The following is a 14,882-nucleotide window of genomic DNA, read 5'->3' on the forward strand; positions in this document are numbered from 1 at the left end:
ATGGAATATAAAACAAACCTCTTCTTTTGGGTCTGTCATAAAGAATGAAGAAGATTTTAGTCCAAAATAATATGACTGTTTATATCAAATAATAAACCACAAGGGAAACTGACTGTTACTGGCAGAAATTTCTTCAGATTGTGTATTCCAATTTCAAAATATTTTTCCCGAGTTGACTAAAAGTGTTCCAGGTTTTTCGCTAATATCTCAAAAACGCTACCACCTTTTGAAATAAAATTTGTACAGGTGAGTTTTTTTTGTACATCTACATAGAACTGTCTAGGATTAAAACAATCAAACAGTTCCAAAAGCCAATGGCATTTATTTCCTTTGATGCAAAACTAACTGATGACCTTGATAGATAAAAGTATATGTTGTATCCAGTTACATTGTAAAGATACAAATGAACATAATCCCATTGAAGTGGGCTTGCAGTGTACTGTTGAAGTAACTGGTTATCCAGATGTTATGCAATGTGGACAAGGTCAGTTCGGTATATAAAATCTGAGTAAAGTCCAATACTGAAATATCACTGCATATGGAATACTTTTTATCATAAACAATACCCAGGAATAAACTGGAACATTGTGTTAAGTCTATTTTCAGTATGCTGTCAGATTTGACTGGCACCCCCGAACATTGACAAAATAGGGACACCGCCAATATAGGGCTAGATAGCTCAGTTGGTAGAGCGCCGGCACGTTAATCCGGAGGTCGTTGGTTCGAATCCCACTCTAGTCAATTCTTTGTTCAACCCCAAAAATCAGATTTGTTTTTGCTCAACTTGTTTTCTGTTTACTTACATTTTTGCTTCTGTTTTTATCTGTAAGGCATTCTAAACATATTTTATTATTATTATTATTACTTGAATAAGTTTCCATGTTGATCTGATAAGGCCAGAAGGGGTGTGTTTACATGTACACAGTAGACAGACATGATAAGGAAACTACAGCTTAATGTGTGGTTAATTGTAGGTCCAATGTTCAAAGTAATGATATCATAGTTGTCTGGTTACTGGTAGTGTAGGTTAACATGTTAAAGCAAAGTCTGCATGAGGCCAGGTATAAAGCAGGGTTTTCCCTTAACTTTTTCAACGACTAGCCAGCAGGACCAATAAGCTTGTCAATTAACCAATCCATCAGCTTTTTCACTGCGCCATATTTAAAGGGACACGTTGCCTTAGATCAAGCAAGTTGGTTTATGAAAAAGCATTTGAAAAACGTTTGTTCTAAAACGCATATGGTTGGAAAGATGTTTTAAAAGTAGAATATAATGATACACACAAAAATGCCTCGAAAATTGCATGGTTTTCCTTGTATGTGCACGCCATTTTGTGGAGTCAAATTTGTGACTCCACAAAATGGCTGACCGTGTTAGTTCGCAAAGTAAAAAGAAAACCAGGCAGTTTCGAGGCATATTTGTGTGGATCATTATATTCTACTTTTAAAACATCTTTCTTACCATGTGCATTTTTTAACAAACGGTTTCAAAAACTTTTTGTATACCAACTCGCCCGATCCTAGGCATTGTGTTTAATATTGAACAGATGCTTTTTAACTCTGAACTACTTTTGTAGCCAGCCGGACCACTTGAAGTGAATTTTGACTGGTCCTCAGTTGTTTTAACTGCCTTTTGGCCAGTGGACCACTGACACAAAGATCATGCATTCGCACACTGCAGGAACGTCACACCTGGATTTTTTTTTATGATGGGAAAAGCCATCTTTATTTTGCAGTGGGCACTTCTGTTGGGACACTGGGGGAGATTGGAACATAAATCTTTAGGATGTTTAAAAAGTAGACACCGAGGCCATGACAATGGGCCACTGAGATCAAAGTCCCTGTACCCTCAGTATAGCTCACACCAATGTGACCCTGGTTCGATACCCAGCGAAGACTATCATGACTATATGTGAGTAGAGTTGTGCGTTGGTTCTCTATAAGCATTGTTCTCCCTGGCCCTCCGGTTTCCCTTTCTCCGGAGAGGTGTAAGTTTTTGCTCTCTGCCTGTGCTTTGTGGTCATGTAGACCTTATCGCAAATACTAGTGGGAATGAGGTGCATGCTGGTCTAGGCAGAGATCAAGTTTGATGCCTAGCTAGACCAGCATGCTTTTCATTTAGCAGTTAGCCTGTGCGCATTAGGTATTTGCTAAAAGGTCATATGGGTTGATGTGGCTGGCTTGCAAAGGTGCCTCGCATGCCTGCTTCTCAGACACATTGTAGCTGAGTCCTTCGCAATAAACCTTTATCATGCTTCCTCCATCTTGGTCATGTTCCTCATATTGAATAACAATAATATTGCTGGTAATCATTTTTCAATAAGAAACCAGACCATTTTGTTCTTCCAGCCTTGGCTTGGTATCAAAGCGAGAAATTCAAGATAGCTGCACTGTGATATAGGTCAAATTAGTACTACTTGTATTGTTATAACTAACAGTTTAATAATGTTCTCTTTTAGTTTTGTACATGTACCATTCATACATTGATTAGTTTTCCCACTTGATATATTCACAGGTGCCCATCATGCTGGTAGAGAATGTGGAATGTCGAGATCTCTTCCACTTGGTCATTCAGTGTAAAGACGGCAAGACATACAGGTACACGCATAGGATATTTATTTCTTAATGGCGCTGGACACTATTGGTAATAACTCAAAATAATGGTTTTCGAGAAAGTTTTCGAGAAAGAAGTAATTTTCCACTAAAATATATGAATTTGATTTCGAGACCTCGGAATTAGATTTTGCGGTCCAGAAATCAAGCATTTGAAAAAACACAAATTTGTGTGACAAGTGTGTTTGTTCTTCCGTTATTATCTCGCAACTGAGACGACCAATTGAGTTCAAATTTTTACAGGTTTGTTTGTTGAGTACCAAGTGAGAAGACTGGTCTTTGACAATAACCAAAGGTGTCCAGTGTCTTTAACCTGATTTGAGTGCCGTCTACCGAAAATGGGGGGGGGGCAGTTGGAAACTGTAAGTTTCTCAGAGGCTTACCAGACATCAGGGCACCATTTGTTACGCTAAACAGATAACTGGAATAGTTAGATGTGTTGTTTAGTGTGTTGACACCCATGCTAAGCCGTGTGGCAGTAATGTGTGCCGGGTACCGTAAATTGTTTTCAGCCATTCAAAAATAAATCGCTTTGGGCTTTGCATCTGGGAAAAACAGTGGAATGAAAAAACTTGTGACTCCTTTAGGACACACATGTTTGTTTGGAGGTGTCAGTCAGAAGCCATTTAGCATGTACAATGTAACTGCCGTTTGACAGCCAAGGATCACGCCCAAGTTTATCATACAACCTGGGAAGTGGCAGCAGAGGGATAACCTTTAGACTTCTATAGTACACATGAAGAGTGTTTTATAAATAAGGCAGCACTTGTACAAAACAGTCTGCTCTTGTTATAGCGAGGTTGCTGGGACTGGCTAAATTAACTCTTTTTGACAGGAACGTAGATAGCACAGCAAATCATAGAAACACAAAGCAGAAATGAGATTTGGGACTTCAGAATGTACTCTTTGCAAGCAGAACCTCTTTACTTGTGTATCAGTGCTCCTTGTAACCAGGGTTGACTGACGATAACATACTTTGACCTTATGATCTATCATAACCTAGTTCTGAATGTTGTCTGTGCATTAAAGGGTCTATGTAACTTTTGTATGAACCAAAAACACAATGTCCACAGATTTACACTAAACTTACACAGTTTGAAGATAATGATAGTAGAAAGCTTCCCTGAAAATATTACGTGCTGAGGTGCTGTAGTTTTGGGGAAATGAGTAAAACAATGTCATGAAAATAATTTTCGGCTCATGAGATGAAAATTATTTTAATAATTTACAAACGTATTTTCATGACATTGTTTTACTCATTTCTCAAAAACTACAGCACCTCAATAAGTAATATTTGAAGGGAAGCTTTCCACTATCATTACCTTCAAACCCTGCAAGTTTAATGTAAATCTATGGACATTTTGAAAAGGTACCCAAACCCTTTAAAGGGAAGGTACTATACATTTGGTATTCATTCATAAAGCATTTGTGTACTTTTTGTAACACAAAACATAATGTCCACAGATTTACATTAAACTTACACCGTTTGAAGATGATGATAGAAGAAGGCTTACTTAAAAATATTAGTTGCTGATGTGCTGTAGTTTTTGAGAAATAAGTATTTCATGACAATGTCATGAAAAAACGTTTTACATGCTTAGATAATTTTCATCTCACGAGACGAAAATATTTTCGTGACTCGTTTTACTCATTTCTCAAAAACTACAGCACCTCAGCAAGTAATATTTTATGTTTTATGTTTTGTCTCCCACAAAGGTACATAGCCCTTTGAAATTATTGGCAACAAAAACATTATTTTTTGGTTAGATGGACATGTTCAGCACCTTTGATAGTATAAAGTATTTTGGGAAACGTTTTACTTTGAAGTCATGTGGTAGTGGAAAAAGATATCAAAGTTTGAACCTGAGAAATGTTACTCTCAGAATTGTTTCTCAGATTTTGTCTTCCAAGTACGGATTATTCTTACTGCATGGACATTTATAAAGTGATCTGGATTTTCAGCAATATCTAACATTTTTTTCAAAAGGTTGGTTTTAATGTTTAAGTATTTAAAACACTCAAGAGGTTCCAAAAGCCGACGTAATACTTTGCCTTTTAAGACAAAGTCCAGTCTAGCTGATTACCAGGAAAAGACCGATTTATTTTTGGTGTGACATGTCATTCATTATACAAATGATGCTGACTGTTTGTTTGGGTGTACATACATGTTTGTTATACCTCGGTAACAAACTGTGAAGTTTGATTGGTCGAGAACCAATCATGTGACGCGCAACAAAAGCGCATGTTACATGGCTCGACGGGGGCCGGGTAACATGAAAAGTGATGTACACCGGTGTACATCACCTTGATCGTACCCAGCGTTGGTCGATTTTGCGCTGTGTACGAAACAACCGCGGGTTCGAGGGAATTGTTTCTTGTTCGTCTGCTTATTAAACAATGAATAGTCGGTCGTAATAATGTTTGAAGATGACAACAGAACTTCGAGAAGAGGAATTACAACTATACAAAGGTATAACAAAACAATTGTTGCACGTTGTGACTGGGGTCCATGGGTTTTGTACACCCTCGAGGGAAAATGGCACCCTCGGCTTCGCCTTGGGTTCCATTTTCTCCCTCGAGTGTACAAAACGCCATGGACCCCGTGACAGCGTGCAACAATTGTATAATGTAACATGCATCATAGGTATTCTTCAGTAGAACTGTTCCAAAACAAAAGGTGACCCTCCCTTAAGATCTAAACGTAGACAAGAGACTTAACCAACAGATTGCAATTACTAGCAGAAACAAGTACACCTGACCTGAGTATCATGATGCCTTCGCTGTATCAGAATGATACAAGTACACCTGACCTGAGTATCATGATGCCTTCGCTGTATGAGAATGATACAAGTACACCTGACCTGAGTATCATGATGCCTTCGCTGTATCAAAATGATAAAAAGGAGTTTTCGTTTTGGACGACGGATGGTTCTACGACGGTGAAAACGAGTTATCTGCGCATGCGTTGAAATTGAGGACAGCTGTACCTCTATTTTTACGACAGTACCTGGGTTGATTCTGTTTGGTGGTTCAACCTACTGATAAATATTCACACATTGACCTATACGACCTCTGTTTTTATGTACTGCCGATCTTGTACATTCGCAGTTGGCATACCAAACTTGCTTGGTCATGTGATGGATACCAAACTTGCTTGGTCATGTGATCAATACAATGTTCATCGTCCTGAAAAAATCAAAATGGGTTGTCCGCTGAATAGATACTTGATACAACGGAGGGTCATATGGTGTAGTTTTTCACAGTCGCACAACCATGCGTCGTCGAAAATGAAAACTCCCTAGTGTAATAATCAGCACAACCATATTCTCAGGGGGGTTTGGTTTGTGGTATACATCCTGATGCAGGAAGTTGCATGTGGTTATTCACCCATGACCCAATTCTCAGGTTATGTACCGATGCCTGTTTACTTTTATAGATTGGGTTCAAGGAGTTTGCCATTCTCAATTACTTCCTCATACTTTCACTTTTCATTCTCCTTTCCTGTACATTTATTTGAAGTCTCTTGGTTGTGTAAATGTTGTGAGAAGTACATCAGACTACCAATCATTTGATGTACAGTCTATATGTACATCATGTGATTGTGGCGAGGGGTGGATTTCACAAAGATCTAAAAATGATCTTAAAGCAATCGCACAACATCGGTAAACAGTATTGTCCAAAGGCCCACACTTTATGTATCACAACTTATATAAAATAACAAACCTGTGAAAGTTTAGGCTCAATTGGTCATCGGAGTCGGGAGAAAATAACGAAAAAACCCACCCTTGTTGCCGCACGTTTCGCCGTGTCATGACATGTGTTTAAAAAAAATCCTTTATTCTCGATATCGAGAATTGATAATTGTTTTAATGTTTTCTCAAAAAGTAAAGCATTTCATGGAATAATATTTCAAGGGAAGTCTTTCACCATTACCTTCTGTAAACCCTGTAAGTTATTTGTAAATCTGTGAACTTTTAATTTTTGTTCTGTTCAGAAAGTGTCCAATGGCTTTAACTGCAAATCAATCGTAGTTGCTTAGGAAAGAGTGATGTCACACTGCAAATCACTATGGTGATACTGACAATTTGTGTAACGATGGATTTTATGGCTTAGTGAAATCCAGGTCTACAATTTTGCGGGAAACTCCACAAGACTACATACATGGCTTGTAGTAGCTCAGAATATTTACTAGACCCAAATTATCATTGGTTTTTACCCTTAGACATGTTAGAGCAATGTGTATCAGGCACTGTATACTTTGTTTCTTCCGGAGTTCTGTGAAAACAAAATCTACTGGCAAATCACTCTGGTGGGATTTGAACCCAAGACTTTTGTATTGTTAAAGGAACACGTTGCCTTGGATCGGACGAGTTGGTCTATAAAAAGAGTTTGTAACCGTTTGATATAAAATGCATGGTTAGAAAGATATTTTAAAAGTAGAATACAATGATCCACACAAATTTGCTTCGAAATTGGGTGGTTTTCCTTTTACTTTGCGAACTAACATGGTCTATGGGAGTCAATAATTTTACTCCCATAAATGGCCGACCGTGCTAGTCGACGAGGTAAAAGAAAACCACGCAATTTCGAGGCATGTTTGTGTGGATCATTGTATTCTACTTTTACAACATCTTTCTACCCATATGCATTTTATAACAAGCGGTTACAAACGCTTTTTATAGACCAACTCGACCGATCCAAGGCAACGTGTTCCTTTAAAGCAGATGTCCTACCACTAGGACATCGAGCTAGCGTGATGGCTAGAGGCAGTTCAAATCCTAACCATTGGCTACCACAGCAATTTTCATTTGTTAATTTGCAGGGATAAAGAATCAAATTTGTTTTTTACCCTTACTGCCAAGAAGTTTTAAGCACTGTATACTCCGTACTTTCTCGAGTTCTGTGAAAAAGAAATCCACAGGCAAAGGGATGTGGCCACTGCAAACCAACGGATATAGTCTGGTTTCCATATTGAGTGTTGTATGATTACAGAACCGTTATGATCAGGGAATGACACTTAATTTTTTTTTTTTTTGGGGTGTATTTTTGAACATTTAGCATTCTGCAGAGTTTGCTATGGGAGTGTATTTAGTGGGGTGCACCCCTAGTCTTAGCACTACTCAGCAGTACATGAAAGCTAATGACAACAGGATGTGCATATTTCCTGTCGTTACTTTTGAATTTGGAAGTTAATAATTGAAGGCCGGCTTATTTGTTGTGATTTAATAAAATCCAGGACCCAATTTAGAAAGCGGTAAAAGCACAAACTATTTGAAAAACAAAAAATTTACTTGGAAGAGCACCAGTCACCATTAATGTTCCTTATTTTGGGTGGAAACCCAATTTCTGTAAAACAAGACTTGTGCCAAACGGCGATGTAGAAAACATTCATTTCGATTTAGAGGCACTGGACACCTTTGGTAATTGTAAAAGACAGTATACGGGTCTTCGCACGTATAAATAACAAACCTGTGAAAATATGAACTCAATTGGCTGTTAAAGTTGCGAGAGAATAATGGAAGAAAAAACATCCTAGTTGCTCAAGTTGTGTGCTTTCAGATGCCTTGAATTTGAGACCTCAGCTGAGGTCTTGAATTCAAATAAAATATTAGAGTGAGAAAAAACTTCTTTCTCAAAAACTATGTTACTTCAGAGGGAGCCATTTCTCACAATGTTTTATACTATCAACAGCTCTCCATTGCTCATTACCAATTAAGATTTATTTTGAGTAGTTACCAATAGTGTCCAGTGCCTTTAATCGTCAACTTTTGTTGATTTTTTCCTCGGGAAGAATGTCTGTAAACACAATAAAAGCAACATACATGTTTGTGTTTGTATGGTTTGTTTTTGAGTTGTCGATCCAATGTCAACATAGGAATCGTGGGAAAATATCATTTCAGGACATGACCTTTGACTTTTGTGGTTGGGTGAGAGGTTGTTAAATGTTGCAGCCATCTGGGGCTGCTATGGCCATTTCAGTATAAATGTAAGCTGTTCCTTGCCGTTAGGGTCTCATGGGTTCAAAAGGAATGCGTTGCCTTGGATCAGTCGAGTTGGGCTAAGAAAAGCGTTACTGTTTGTTATAAAAATGCATATGGTTAGAAAGATGTTTTATAAGTAGAATATAATGATCCACACAACTATGCCTCAAAGTTGCATGGTTTTCCTTATACCTGTACGCCGCGAACTAACACGACACACCATTTTGTTGATTCAAATTTTTGACTCCATAAAATGGCCGACCGTGTAAGTTTGCAAAGTAAAAGGAAAACCATGCAACTTCAAAGCCTAGTTGTGCGGATCATTTTATTCTACTTTTTAAAACAAGGCACTCTGTCCCTTTAACTGAACAGTAGTCCACTGGCCAAATAGCAGTTGTAATGCCGGAGACCAGTCAGTCCAACTACTCGTAGTCTTGCTGGCGACTTGTAGTTGATTGCTTTAAGTCCTATGTTACATGTCAACCACTTCTAATAGTTAATTACAAGTCCTATGCTAATGACGATGTTGAGAGAAAAACATGGACAATTGAAAATTTGTGAGGACCAGTGAAATGACAAGCTAACTGTTCCTGCTGGACAGTCACTGAAAAAGTTAAAGGCAAACCCTGGATTAATATCTGCAGTGATGCTACATTACTTGCATGGATTAAATATTTCTGTTCCAATTGCTTTTGACGACCTCAGTGAGATGTTGTTTGTTTTAGACTTTAGGCTTAGCCTCTCCAACATTTCTGTTCATTTGCAGGTGTAAGTTTGCTACCAATGAGCAGTGCCAGGACTGGTTGGCTCGTCTAACTGCGTCAACCTCACCACCCAATAAACTGGAGGATCTATTTGCATTTGCGTTTCATGCGTGGTGTTTCGATCAGGTCCATCATGTCCGAGAGTCATCTAGTCCCGGTGTTGGCTTCCTGCAGAGCACCGGTGAGTGTCATCAACACCTACCTGTCTTGTTATTGTTTGGATGCACTCGGAAACCAATGTTATTTTCCAATTGAACAAGTTTGAACGTAGAGAAAATGGGTTACCTGCCGAAATGGATTTGTTATTTGTCGTTCCTGCTCAGGGCCCTATTTCATAAAGCTGATCAGCAGAAAATACTGCTTGACAAATTTCTTTGCTAAGCAAAAATTGAGTGGGGCACCAGCCACAACAATGTAAACTTAATGTAATTTTTGCTGGTTTCCTGTTTATGTTAAGAAATACTTTTCTGTGCTTAGCAAGTTTTTGTGCTTACAGGCTTTTTGAAATTGGGCCCAGATCATATTTGTGAAGCATTGATAACCTGGGTCCTATTTCATAGAGCTGCTCAAGCTTAAAAAGTAAGCTAAGCACAACAAAATTATGCGTTATACCCATAGAGTTAGATAGAAGAACTAGAGGGCGCACTGGTGATGCTGCTTGCACAAACGCGACGGGACTGCAAGGAGACACGCGCGCCATTCTGCACGCGCGTTGAATAGGAAGTACACATTGGAGTTTGTTTTTATTGAACGCTACGGGATGCTGTTTTGTCAACTTACAAAATGGCCGCAAAAACACACGCTGTGTGATGCTGTTTTGTCAACTTAGAAAATGGCCGCCTGCGCGCATGCCGGGCCGCGTATATAGGCCAGTGCGCCCTCTTGTTCTTATATATAACTCTATGGTTATACCAGAATAATGTTACCAGCCAAAATACCATGCCACATGTGGGCTATGGTCCCCAAATCTATAATAACTGGACCCAATTTCATAGAGCTGCTTACGCACAAAAATCAACTAAGCACAAAAACATTATGCTTAGCTGAAAAAGGTTACCAGCTACATGTACAACACCATTTCACAAGCAGCATCTGTGACTGGCAGTATTTTGTGCTTTGAAAGCAGCTGTATGAAAATGGGCCATCGAGTCTGCGGTCTAGTGTAAAAAGTGATCCCAAATAGCCTGTACAGGGTGTCTAAATTAAACTATACACTTTTGAAATGGCTGCCGAATAAAAATATATGATTTTGGGAGAAAAAGTTGATATGTATGGATAGCTTATGGACTCAACTTTCATATGACACCAAAAAGTCTAAAAATAATTCATGCTTTGGTGAGCACTGCTCACTTTTGTAAAGGGTATGAAACCTTGGTTGCGCAGTAATTAGCCTTACAATTTGTGAAAGCTAAGTCCTTTGGAGCTTACAAAATTCAATCCAAGATGTCGGCTATTTACTCTTCATGTTACCCATTGACCCTGTATTTGACTGATGCTTAAGCATTTATTTTGTTAACTATAGGTGATATACCGGCATATTCCTTCAGTAGTGAAGTCAGCAGACAGGGATATGATATGAAGCAAGCATGGAGAGTCTTTGAGAATAAGGATTACAAGTGAGTAGAGTTGTCACCATTTAGAATGCTCCAGATAAGGGCTGTAAAAACCAAGATAAACACCAAGGAGAAAGCATTCTAAAGACATACATGTACAATATATTTTAAATTTGCATCAGGGATAAACAATATTAATTTCGTTTTTTACCCATACACCGATGTATGTTAGCACTGTATACTCAGTACTTTCCCGTGTTCTGTGAAAAAATATCACCGGCATATTACTCGGGTGGGATTCAAACCCACGACCCTTGCAATTCTAGAGCAGTGTCTTACTAATTAGACTACCGAGATTGCCCGGTACCTAGAGGCAGTTCGATATCCTATATTTTGGCGGCGGGTACCGCAATGATATAATATATGTTAAATTTGCATCCGGGATAAAGAATATTAATTTTGGTTTTTACCCATACACCAATGTATGTTAGTACTGTATACTCAGAACTAAAGACATCGTTTCAATTCAGTGTCGTTCGGCCAAACTTCAAAATTGTTGCTCCAGATTGCCCCACAGTTTTGAAGCATTGGGAGAACCCTGATTTCAGTTCTCATATACGCAGTATTAAACCATTGCGTGCCTTGAAGCATTGGGAGAACCCTGATTTCAGTTCTCATATACGCAGTATTAAACCATTGCGTGCCTTGAAGCATTGGGAGAACCCTGATTTCAGTTCTCATATACGTAGTATTAAACCATTGCGTGCCTTGAAGCATTGGGAGAATCTGATTTCAGTTCTCATATACGCAGTATTAAACCATTGCGTGCCTTGAAGCATTGGGAGAACCCTGATTTCAGTTCTCATATACGCAGTATTAAACCATTGCGTGCCTTGAAGCATTGGGAGAACCCTGATTTCAGTTCTCATATACGCAGTATTAAACCATTGCGTGCCTTGAAGCATTGGGAGAACCTTGATTTCAGTTCTCATATACGCAGTATTAAACCATTGCGTGCCTTGAAGCATTGGGAGAACCCTGATTTCAGTTCTCATATACGCAGTATTAAACCATTGCGTGCCTTGAAGCATTGGGAGAACCTTGATTTCAGTTCTCATATACGCAGTATTAAACCATTGCGTGCCTTGAAGCATTGGGAGAACCCTGATTTCAGTTCTCATATACGCAGTATTAAACCATTGCGTGCCTTGAAGCATTGGGAGAACCCTGATTTCAGTTCTCATATACGCAGTATTAAACCATTGCGTGCCTTGAAGCATTGGGAGAACCCTGATTTCAGTTCTCATATACGCAGTATTAAACCATTGCGTGCCTTGAAGCATTGGGAGAACCTTGATTTCAGTTCTCATATACGCAGTATTAAACCATTGCGTGCCTTGAAGCATTGGGAGAACCCTGATTTCAGTTCTCATATACGCAGTATTAAACCATTGCGTGCCTTGAAGCATTGGGAGAACCCTGATTTCAGTTCTCATATACGCAGTATTAAACCATTGCGTGCCTTGAAGCATTGGGCGAACCCTGATTTCAGTTCTCATATACGCAGTATTAAACCATTGCGTGCCTTGAAGCATTGGGAGAACCCTGATTTCAGTTCTCATATACGCAGTATTAAACCATTGCGTGCCTTGAAGCATTGGGAGAACCCTGATTTCAGTTCTCATATACGCAGTATTAAACCATTGCGTGCCTTGAAGCATTGGGAGAACCCTGATTTCAGTTCTCATATACGCAGTATTAAACCATTGCGTGCCTTGAAGCATTGGGAGAACCTTGATTTCAGTTCTCATATACGCAGTATTAAACCATTGCGTGCCTTGAAGCATTGGGAGAACCCTGATTTCAGTTCTCATATACGTAGTATTAAACCATTGCGTGCCTTGAAGCATTGGGAGAATCTGATTTCAGTTCTCATATACGCAGTATTAAACCATTGCGTGCCTTGAAGCATTGGGAGAACCCTGATTTCAGTTCTCATATACGCAGTATTAAACCATTGCGTGCCTTGAAGCATTGGGAGAACCTTGATTTCAGTTCTCATATACGCAGTATTAAACCATTGCGTGCCTTGAAGCATTGGGAGAACCCTGATTTCAGTTCTCATATACGTAGTATTAAACCATTGCGTGCCTTGAAGCATTGGGAGAATCTGATTTCAGTTCTCATATACGCAGTATTAAACCATTGCGTGCCTTGAAGCATTGGGAGAACCTTGATTTCAGCTCTCATATACGCAGTATTAAACCATTGCGTGCCTTGAAGCATTGGGCGAACCCTGATTTCAGTTCTCATATACGCAGTATTAAACCATTGCGTGCCTTGAAGCATTGGGAGAACCCTGATTTCAGTTCTCATATACGCAGTATTAAACCATTGCGTGCCTTGAAGCATTGGGAGAACCCTGATTTCAGTTCTCATATACGCAGTATTAAACCATTGCGTGCCTTGAAGCATTGGGCGAACCCTGATTTCAGTTCTCATATACGCAGTATTAAACCATTGCGTGCCTTGAAGCATTGGGAGAATCTGATTTCAGTTCTCATATACGCAGTATTAAACCATTGCGTGCCTTGAAGCATTGGGAGAACCTTGATTTCAGCTCTCATATACGCAGTATTAAACCATTGCGTGCCTTGAAGCATTGGGCGAACCCTGATTTCAGTTCTCATATACGCAGTATTAAACCATTGCGTGCCTTGAAGCATTGGGAGAACCCTGATTTCAGTTCTCATATACGCAGTATTAAACCATTGCGTGCCTTGAAGCATTGGGAGAACCCTGATTTCAGTTCTCATATACGCAGTATTAAACCATTGCGTGCCTTGAAGCATTGGGCGAACCCTGATTTCAGTTCTCATATACGCAGTATTAAACCATTGCGTGCCTTGAAGCATTGGGCGAACCCTGATTTCAGTTCTCATATACGCAGTATTAAACCATTGCGTGCCTTGAAGCATTGGGAGAACCTTGATTTCAGTTCTCATATACGCAGTATTAAACCATTGCGTGCCTTGAAGCATTGGGCGAACCCTGATTTCAGTTCTCATATACGCAGTATTAAACCATTGCGTGCCTTGAAGCATTGGGAGAACCTTGATTTCAGTTCTCATATACGCAGTATTAAACCATTGCGTGCCTTGAAGCATTGGGAGAACCCTGATTTCAGTTCTCATATACGCAGTATTAAACCATTGCGTGCCTTGAAGCATTGGGAGAACCCTGATTTCAGTTCTCATATACGCAGTATTAAACCATTGCGTGCCTTGAAGCATTGGGAGAACCCTGATTTCAGTTCTCATATACGCAGTATTAAACCATTGCGTGCCTTGAAGCATTGGGAGAACCCTGATTTCAGTTCTCATATACGTAGTATTAAACCATTGCGTGCCTTGAAGCATTGGGAGAATCTGATTTCAGTTCTCATATACGCAGTATTAAACCATTGCGTGCCTTGAAGCATTGGGAGAACCCTGATTTCAGTTCTCATATACGCAGTATTAAACCATTGCGTGCCTTGAAGCATTGGGAGAACCTTGATTTCAGTTCTCATATACGCAGTATTAAACCATTGCGTGCCTTGAAGCATTGGGAGAACCCTGATTTCAGTTCTCATATACGTAGTATTAAACCATTGCGTGCCTTGAAGCATTGGGAGAATCTGATTTCAGTTCTCATATACGCAGTATTAAACCATTGCGTGCCTTGAAGCATTGGGAGAACCCTGATTTCAGTTCTCATATACGCAGTATTAAACCATTGCGTGCCTTGAAGCATTGGGAGAACCTTGATTTCAGTTCTCATATACGCAGTATTAAACCATTGCGTGCCTTGAAGCATTGGGAGAACCCTGATTTCAGTTCTCATATACGTAGTATTAAACCATTGCGTGCCTTGAAGCATTGGGAGAATCTGATTTCAGTTCTCATATACGCAGTATTAAACCATTGCGTG

The 14,882-nt window shown here is 39.4% G+C and overlaps 1 protein-coding gene across 1 annotated transcript in view; it reads left to right on the plus strand.

The window, feature by feature from the left end:
• LOC117290142 (myotubularin-related protein 3-like) overlaps positions 1-14,882 on the plus strand; it is a 44,900-nt gene that overhangs the window by 12,015 nt on the left and 18,003 nt on the right. Inside the window, exons 4-6 of the mRNA XM_033771397.1 lie at positions 2,515-2,597; positions 9,360-9,538; positions 10,880-10,973. Of these exons, the coding sequence (XP_033627288.1) occupies positions 2,515-2,597; positions 9,360-9,538; positions 10,880-10,973 (356 nt within the window). The remainder of the gene's footprint in view (positions 1-2,514; positions 2,598-9,359; positions 9,539-10,879; positions 10,974-14,882) is intronic.

The sequence above is a fragment of the Asterias rubens genome, chromosome 5, assembly GCF_902459465.1.
Source record: "Asterias rubens chromosome 5, eAstRub1.3, whole genome shotgun sequence".
Lineage (NCBI taxonomy): Eukaryota > Metazoa > Echinodermata > Asteroidea > Forcipulatida > Asteriidae > Asterias > Asterias rubens.